Genomic DNA, 9,089 nt, shown 5'->3' on the forward strand with positions numbered 1-9,089 from the left:
ACACTGATGAAAGAAATTGAAGATACAAATAAATGGAAAGCTATCCCCCACAAAATAATGATCTCAATTTTTTTTTAATTCATGTTTTTAAATTCATAATCTTTATGTATGAGTGTATTTGAGTTGGGGCAGGGATCTCACCTCACACTACCTTCACATCGCCATTGAAAGCTCTCAAACACTTCCCCATTTATTTATTCATTTGTCCATGATCTTAAAAACTTACAGGATTCCAAGGATGCAAAGAATATTAGAGCATCTATCATCCTGAGTTTAGACAGAATTGAGATCCCTAAAATGTAGCAATACAATGCAATAAATAAGCAGTACAGAAAGCATTTCAGAAAAAAAGTGTATTTTTTATTCCTGTTCCAATTTGTCATTTTAAAAAGCAGCAAAATCCTAGAATTTTTAAAACTGTAAACATTAACAGTAAGAGGGAGGGGCTCCACCTCACTAATTTTGAAGTAAGATGTGGTCTTTTCATACTTCCTTTCATTAAATATCTGTCGTAGATTTTGGGGGAAAATAATCATAGGATTATTTATATTTTCAACCCAGTTACCATGGAGTATCAAGTCAAATAACGTTGCAGAACTCAGTAAGCAAAGTGCAAATATTATTGTAAAACTGTAAAAGTCTTGGGAAAGTGGCACACAGTATGCATATTTACATGTTTAATAATTTTCATTCTACCTGTTTGAAATCCCTAATAAGCCTTGACAGGCAACACTGCCCATAGATTTAAATTTTAGGCCTACAATTAAGTATTTCAGAAAGAATTATTCTTTGCCACTTTACACCCATCCACATAAAAATTCACTTCAGGACTCCTTACCTTCCTGGACATTTAATTGTAGTTGTCAATCAATGTGCATAGCCTTAACTATTAAGATATAAATTCAGCCCCAAATTTAAAATCTTAACTCACATCACATGAAATTAAGATGGGTTTTAAGTGGGCTTCCAATTATCAGCAAGTTGTTTTCTAACTTCAACATTAACAGTGTTAAGCTTTCAAAGAAATTCACTGAAAGGCAGAAACCAGAAATAAAGCTTTATCAGAAGAATATCAAATCTACTGGGCTCTCTAGGTTTTAGGTAAAGTTTATCATTATGAGCGGCAAGATCCTCTACATTCTTATTCACTGGGCCTTTCCCTGACTTTAAAACACTTCAGGGTGAGAGAGTGGCATTGACATATATACACTACCAAATGTAAAACAGATAGCTAGTGGGAAGCAGCCACATCACACAGGAGATCAGCTCGGTGGGATAGGGAGGGTGGGAGGGAGATGCAAGAGGGAAGGGATATGGGGATATATGTATACATGTAGCTGATTCACTTTGCTGTACAGCAGAAACTAACACAACAGTGTAAATTAATTGTACTCCAATAAAGATGTAAAAAAAAAAGAAAAGAAAACACTTCAGGGACCTCCCTGGTGGTGGAGCGGATAAGACTGAGCTCCCAATGCAGGGGGCCTGGGTTCAATCCCTGGTCAGGGAACTAGATCCCACATGCATGCTGCAACTAAGAGTTCACATGCCACAATTAAGGAGTCCATGTGCTGCAACTAAGGAGCCAGCAAGCCGTAACTAAGGAGTTGGCGAACCTCAACTAAGGAGCCTGTGAGCCACAACTAAGAAGCCCGCCTGCCACAACTAAGACAACTAAGACCTGGTGCAACCAAATAAATAAATAAATAAATATTTTTTAAAAAATAGAAACTGGATAATTAACAAAAAATAAACCAGGCTTCCCTGGTGGCCCAGTGGTTGAGAGTCCACCTGCTGATGCAGGGGACACGGGTTCGTGCCCCAGTCCGGGAGGATCCCACATGCCGCGGAGCAGCTGGGCCCGTGAGCCATGGCTGCTAAGCCTGCGCGTCCGAAGCCTGTGCTCCACAACGGGAGAGGCCACAACAGTGAAAGGCCCGCGTACCGCAAAAAATAAATAAATAAAAATAAATAAACCACTTCGTATCTCTAAATGAATCATCCCTAATCTCCCGTATCAATGCATGAGCATACCAACACTTTTTAAATTACTACTATATTAAACTGAGCTTTCAAATAGAAGGGAATGTCTTCAAGAAGTACGCCAGGTTTCCTGGCACTGAGCAGATAGTAGGTTCCCCCCAAATGCTTATGAAGTGCTTATTAATATCACCAATAAAATTAATAGTCAGGCGGGTGAGAACACAACATCTGTGCCTCTACAACTACCACGATACCTAGTTCTAAGTAAGTTTAATGCATTTAAAAGAACAGAACACATGCACTAAAATAGTTTGAGTCAAATTAAGAATGGCAGTTACAACATTCACCCTTTTTAAAAAATACTTCATAACTCCCCCAATAAATAACATTTGAAGGATTGGCAATGCTTCTAAATTAAGTCACTTATCTAAATTCTTCAAACATTCATATTTTTACAGGGAGACTAATTTGACAACCTTCCCACAGGATGAAAACTTTGAGTACACTAAGCAAGCTGCAAGGTCAGAATATTGTGATGACACAAAATAACTTCGACTTAAACCACAGCTTCATTTCTGGTAGTGGCCATGGTAGTTTAATAACTACTCATCAGGCAAGATTAATAATAAAACTAAGTTTTTTAAGTATTTTCAAAGATGCTGACTACCACCACGATTTTATCACACAAGGCAACACGTATGCTGACAAACAGACATTTAAAAAAGTCGTACTGGGACTTCCCTGGTGGAGCAATGGTTACAAATCTGCCTGCCAATGCAGGGGACACAGGTTCGAGCCCTGGTCTGGAAAGATCCCACATGACGCGGAACAACTAAGCCTGTGCGCCACAGCTACTGAGCTTGCGCTCTAGAGCCCGCAAGCCACAACTATTGAGCCCATGTGCCACAACTACTGAAGCCCTCACGCCTAGAGCCTGTGCTCTGCAACAAGAGTGTAGCGACCGCAATGAGAAGCCCGTGCACAGCAACGAGCACTGCAACGAAGAGTAGCTCCCGCTCGCCGCAACTAGAGAAAGCCCACGTGCAGCAACAAAGACCCCAAAACAGCTAAAAAATAAATTTATTTTTTTAAAAAGTCATACTATTTTTTTTTTTTTTTGCGGTATGCGGGCCTCTCACTGTTGTGGCCTCTCCCGCTGCGGAGCACAGGCTCTGGACGCGCAGGCTCAGCGGCCATGGCTCACGGGCCTAGCCGCTCCACAGTATGTGGGATCTTCCCGGACCGGGGCATGAACCCGTGTCCCCTGCATCAGCAGGCAGACTCTCAACCACTGCACCACCAGGGAAGCCCCCATACTATTTATTTTTGCCTATCAGAATAGCTGACAATTACTACTTATCTGACAAAAGTGGTATAAATCATACTGAAAATTACCTCCAGTCATTAGAAATTCTCAGTGCCAACTCAGGAACAAAAACAGAAGGTTGAAACTTCCTTAAAGACATGTTTATTTTGCTTAATCATGTTGGAGGGTTACGTGCATTTGAATACTTTAGTCCTCTTTTAACATTCTAAATATGATATAAAGTGTTCAAATTTTACCAAATAGTGTCACTACCATGTAGTTACTAATCTTGCAAACTACTGTGTTGCAATGACATTCAAATCCTTATTCCTACTTTAAAAAGTCATGAAATTACTGGCTTTGGTACATTAATGAGAAAACAGGACATATTGCCATAAGAGCAATTCTAGTATTTCACCTATTGAGTAAACATTCTTCAAATGTTTGGTTAAGTTTAAATCCTTATCTACATCAGGAAAATTTGGAGAGTCCTAAAAGCCACTTACCTGATAACCTACAGTATCAGGTAAGTGAATTTTAGAAATCTCAAATTTAGCCAATATAGATAGGTTACTCAACTGAAATTTCATTTTCTGCTTGAGCACTATTAAAAAGCCACTACTTGAAGCTTACTTCAGAGCCTTTGGTTGAGGAAATAAAGAAGCACATGGTGTAGATACTGTGTTTTCTTCAGTTAATATCTTGCACATAAAATCCAATGTCATAATGAATTCAGGATAATCCACTAATCCAAAAACTGGTATAGTTACAGAAAGCCAACAGCAGAGGTCACTAGTAGTTAGATAAGTAAAACAGATCCTTTCTTTAATAACCTCATAAACATCTCAAATAAATATGCTGAAAAATATAGAGCTCGGGCTTCCCTGGTGGCGCAGTGGTTGAGTCTGCCTGCCGATGCAGGGGACACGGGTTTGTGCCCCGGTCTGGGAAGATCCCACATGCTGCAGAGCGGCTAGGCCCGTGAGCCATGGCTGCTGAGCCTGTGCGCTCTGCAGCGGGAGAGGCCACAACAGTGAGAGGCCTGCGTACCGCAAAAAAAAAATAGAGCTCTAAGATAAATGTACCAAGGGAGCCAAGGAGCTAGCTAGTCTTCAGACATCCTAGGAGTTCATTTGATAGGACCACTCTTCCTATGGGTCTGGTGACACCCTAAGTTATCTTGGCAGGAGTACAAAGGACTTAACGCCAATTCCAAATACAAACATATATGAGAGGCTGAAAGTAGTAGGTATAACCAAGATATGGACACCAAATTTTAAACTCATAGATGCCCTAAAATAACTCTGTGATCAGTTATTCATAAACTGTAATTTCAGCCTATTAAAAAGTTGACTCCTAGGTGACAGCCAAACTTTCCTTTCACAGTACCTAATAGAGAAAAGCTATTCAAGAAGTTGTACAGTGTTTTGACTTTAATATTAACACAAAGGTTAAATAAATAAAAATGATCAAGCTTGGTTTCATTTACAAAAGAAACAAACCTACAATGAGGTTTTCAAATGTACTTTATTTCTTCAATCACGCCATAATGGGTACATAATGCTTTTACTTGGCATCAATTATGAGTTGATTTTGAAACAATTCAGTATTAAACCAGCTGGGATGATCACTGTTCTCTCCATTCCTTTGGGGTGACTTTGCCAACAGGGGACAGGTTCCATTCTATTCCAATTTGTGTTGCTGTCTGTAAGAATTAAAATGCTGTCAGTTATATGTTTAAACCAGAGCCCACTCTCCCTTGGAGAGTATTTCCTAAAGTGGCAAATGTATTCTGCACTATAGATTAAAAACACACAAAGTCACCTGGGATACAGTGCCCTCCAGGTAGGCCAAACCTAACTGCTGTCCTAATTCTCTAGAGCAGTGCTGTTCAATAGAACTTCCAGAGATGAAGGAAATGTTCTATATCTGCACTGCCTAATACAGTTAGCCACTACCTACATACAGCTATTGAGCAACTAAGATGTAGCTAGCCTCTGAACTCAGCAACTACATTTTAAATTTCATTTAATTAATTCAAATTTGTATATCACATTTCTATACTATTTCTATACTACATCCTCAAAAACATTGTTGCACTCAACCACTACTACCTAAATACTGCCAAAGAGGACTTTTATAATATCCCTTCTTCAAGTAGCACTTCACTTCCAAAAGTGCCCCCGATCACACATTTGTTCATCTGTTTACCCTTCCAATTAAGTACACACACTTATTTTAATAATATATCTGATTTCAGGAAGATCAAAATAAGAATGAAAAAGGCCTATTAATAAAGTCTTTGATTATTAAGGCAAGGGTTGTTTCATATCTTTTAAAATCAGTTTATATATTTATTATAACTTCAAGACTCCTATTTTTAACCAGCAAGTACACTGACTGGTAAGTAGATTGGTAAATGAAGATGTAAAAAACTAAAATATTAAAAGCAAGTCACTTTATATGTCATCCATCAGAAATGCTGTACTCAGTTCTTCTATAGAAGAAAAGTTGATTAAGCAAAGAAAGTTGACGAAGATGGTGGAAACCCTGGAAATCACATATCAAAAAAATGATCAACAGAACCAAGAATGTTTAATATGAAAGAGAAGATCCAGGAGACATGATAGGAATCTTCTAATATCTAACAGCTGATACATGGAAATGTGATCAGAATTTCTGTATTGCAATGAAATGATGGGTAAAATATGAAGGAGGCAGAGTTTAACTCAACATAAGATCTTTTCAACCAGCTACACAATATGGAAAAGACTGCCTTTTGATCCACTAAGCAACTTGTTATTGGAAATATTAAGAACAAATGATGGATGAATGCTCAACATTGAGGAAGAAATTCCTGCACTAGGTGGGTAATTACGTTAGAAAATCTCTAAAGCCCCTAACTAGAAATGTATACTGTGTGAAAACATTTTGAATACATGAGATAAATGGGAATAAAAAACATCTAAAACAGGTTATCAATCAACAGTACTTACATATGCCCATACAGCAACACAGAAAGTGGCTCCACTTGCTAATACAGCATTACCATATTTGTCATGGAAATCAGGTGCCTGCTTCTGGTGGCTCTGCCTTGCCATTGTTTGCGGAATGCTTCGAACTTAAAGGGGGAAAAAAAAAGAATATGGGAGCATATCTATCAATTATCAGGAAAAGAGAACATGTGTAATTGATATTGCCACTCACAAAAGCCAAGGAAGTTAACTCTACAGTATTATGCAGTATAATAAAATGTTAAAACATATTGCAGCTAAAAGCAAAGTAGCATACTTTGAAATGCTTCACAAATAGGATTGACAGATGGATAAATATGTGATATAACAAATACAGCAAAATGTTAGTTGTAGAATCTATGTGGTGGGTATGTGGGTATTCATTATACAATTCTTCCAACTTTTCGATATGTCTGGAACTTTCCACAATAAAATGTTGAGGGGAAAAACCAAGAAAAAATGATGTCAGTAACATCCACGACAAACTGGTATTTGTATAACCTCTGAACTTAGCTCCTACTTCATTAATTTGAGTATTTATGACTTTGATTTTCACTAAAGTTTACTCAGCAGTGCTCAACAACTTACAACATAAAGGGGTAAATAAACTCAAAACCATTAAAGCACCCTAAATGTTTATGACCTTAAAATTACCCCAAAACCTCCAAAAACTAGAGTAATCTTAACTATTTAAAAAAGTGACTAATGAATATAGCACCATGCTAAAAGAAATGGGGTATATGGAAATGTGTAAGACACAGACCCTGTTCTTGGGTAACTTCCACTCTAGGGGAGGCTATTAGATACAAAGACACAAACCATTATAATACAAGGAAGTACAATGTTACCTAAGCACTTTGAATAGCAGGTAGGATTTGGTTGTGTAGCCAGGCTATTAGAGACAAAGACACAAACCACTGTAATACAAGGAAGCAGAATGTTAGCTAAGCACTTTTGAATAGCAGGTAGGATTTGGTTATGTAGGCATGGGAAAGGCGAATCTGAAAAAAGCAGAGACAGAAAACCCAGTGTCCTAGAAAACAAATTACGTTTGAAGGACAAGGTAAATAAATTAGTAACAGGAGGTAAAATTAGAAAGTTTCATGGAGGACCACTTTTTTGGTAGAGGTAAAAGCTGTTGAGCAGAACGACAACATGAAAGCTTTGCTATTACTGCTATTTTAGTAGAAAGAGTTTCAAACTGCCTCTGGAGGTACTTGGGGGGCTTGGGAAAGAGCCAAGACTGGAAAATGCATATTTCCAGCTGCTTTTTTCTTCCTCTCCAATCTAAGTAGCAGGTCCTTATTGTTTTACAGCCTCAAAAGGTATGTAATGAAAAACGTATTAAAGAAACAGCAATGTTGCCCATTCACTAGCACTTATGAATATAATGGGTCATCTGATACAATGGGTTATTTGATATAATGTGATACAATGGGTTATTTCAGGATAGTTATTTGACCATTTAATGGTTTCTTCACTTAAGTGCCTTAGCTTTTTTTCACCTTTAGTTACACTTGGGATGAGCAAATTTACAAACATTTCCCAATATAATCCGCTCTAGAGCAGTTAAAAAGTGAGCATGTGAATTCCACATTGAAAATAACAACCCCCAAACTCCTTTCCTGAGGTACAAGGCCCTACCTGCTCAAAAAGCAAAGAAAATAAGATTACCAAGCAAGCAATTCTGGAATACCTCATGACCTCAACAACTCAGGTCACCCAAGTGGATTTCTTTGGACCTCTTCTCTGTGACAAGAAATGGTTCAGTTACCACCTATTGGTAATCTCATATAATCCTCAACAACTCTACGAGGTAGGTATTATTTACTAAGCCCCTATTTTACAAAGGAGGAAAATGAAGTTGAGAGAGGTTAAATCATTTGCCCAAAGTGGAAGAGATAATAGACGTGGCTTTTGGAATATGAAAAACCGGTCAGACAACTATTTTTTGGTTATTGTCAAAGGTGCTTGAGTGTTTAGAACACAATCTAGTAATACTTCTAATGACTCCATAAACAGAAAATAAAAAGATGGCTAAAGAAGCTAAATGGTAGTTGTTTAAGGTCACTTTCATTGTAAAATTACGTTACTCAAGGTCACCTTCAGTGCAAATCAAGTATGGAAATGACTTTTATCTCTCCAATCTAGTGCATTCTCAGTACATAATGCTGGTCTCAAAATTTCCCTGTACCTGCCTAACTTTTAGGTAAGAAAAAAATGACCACAATTATTTAGTTAATAATCCACAAATAACATAAAAGCTGCAGTGCTACCATTTAGGTTGTCTCCCTGCAATGAAACCAAGAATTGGAGAAGAGGCTCTTCCATTTGCGGGTAAACGTGTCCCCAAAGCTAAAGTTTACGGAATTACTTAAGGAACGAGAAGTGTTCACCAAGTGTCTCCCTTGAAATCGCAGGCTACCGAATAATTAAAAAAAAAAAAAGCAGGGCTGGGTTATGACTCTAGTAACAAAAGAGAGCTGGGAACCCAAACAGAAACGCTGAGCGATTAGGCTAATGCTAAGGACATTTTCCCAATTACTTGGGGTGAGGTGGGAGACAGAGCATTTAGAATAATAAAGTCGAGATGCACATGGAAGGAAGGGGCACGAAAGACCACGAGGACAATGGATAAAGGCAGTTGGAAAAGATCTGCTCACAATTTTTGCTCACCTCCGAGACGACTTAGTGCGTTTTTGGCCAAGGGAAACATCGTGAAGCTGAAGACAGAACGGCGGCAACTGCAGCTGCTGACTTCTTGCAATTTCACCTCTAGTACCCTT

General features: G+C 38.3%; 1 protein-coding gene across 2 annotated transcripts; it reads right to left on the reverse strand.

Annotated features, from left to right (window-relative positions):
• Positions 1–4,797: 4,797 nt before the first annotated feature.
• COX7B (cytochrome c oxidase subunit 7B) lies at positions 4,798–9,089 on the reverse strand. 2 transcript variants are annotated; one of them, XM_007447352.1, is made up of 3 exons: positions 8,980–9,089; positions 6,286–6,410; positions 4,798–4,994 (listed from the first exon to the last, which is right to left on the reverse strand). In XM_007447352.1, exons 1-3 carry the CDS (start codon positions 9,017–9,019, stop codon positions 4,917–4,919), a joined length of 243 nt encoding a protein of 80 aa, XP_007447414.1. In that variant the 5' UTR covers positions 9,020–9,089; the 3' UTR covers positions 4,798–4,916. The 2 variants fall into 2 exon arrangements, with proteins under 2 accessions (XP_007447414.1, XP_007447415.1); XM_007447353.1 differs by having other exon boundaries at positions 4,804–4,990; positions 6,282–6,410; positions 8,980–9,084.

Source organism: Lipotes vexillifer, unplaced genomic scaffold (assembly GCF_000442215.2).
Source record: "Lipotes vexillifer unplaced genomic scaffold, Lipotes_vexillifer_v1.1 scaffold945, whole genome shotgun sequence".
In the NCBI taxonomy this organism is placed as follows: Eukaryota; Metazoa; Chordata; class Mammalia; order Artiodactyla; family Lipotidae; genus Lipotes; species Lipotes vexillifer.

Bases quoted from the DNA above. Each gene is read 5' to 3' on its own strand.
- COX7B (XM_007447352.1), bottom strand. From the start codon at position 9,019: ATGTTTCCCTTGGCCAAAAACGCACTAAGTCGTCTCGGAG. The intron at 6,411-8,979 runs GTGAGCAAAAAT...TCCCCCTTTAAG, and splicing joins CGCACTAAGTCGTCTCGGAG to TTCGAAGCATTCCGCAAACA. The intron at 4,995-6,285 runs GTAAGTACTGTT...TAATTCTTACAG, and splicing joins GTGTTGCTGTATGGGCATAT to ACAGCAACACAAATTGGAAT.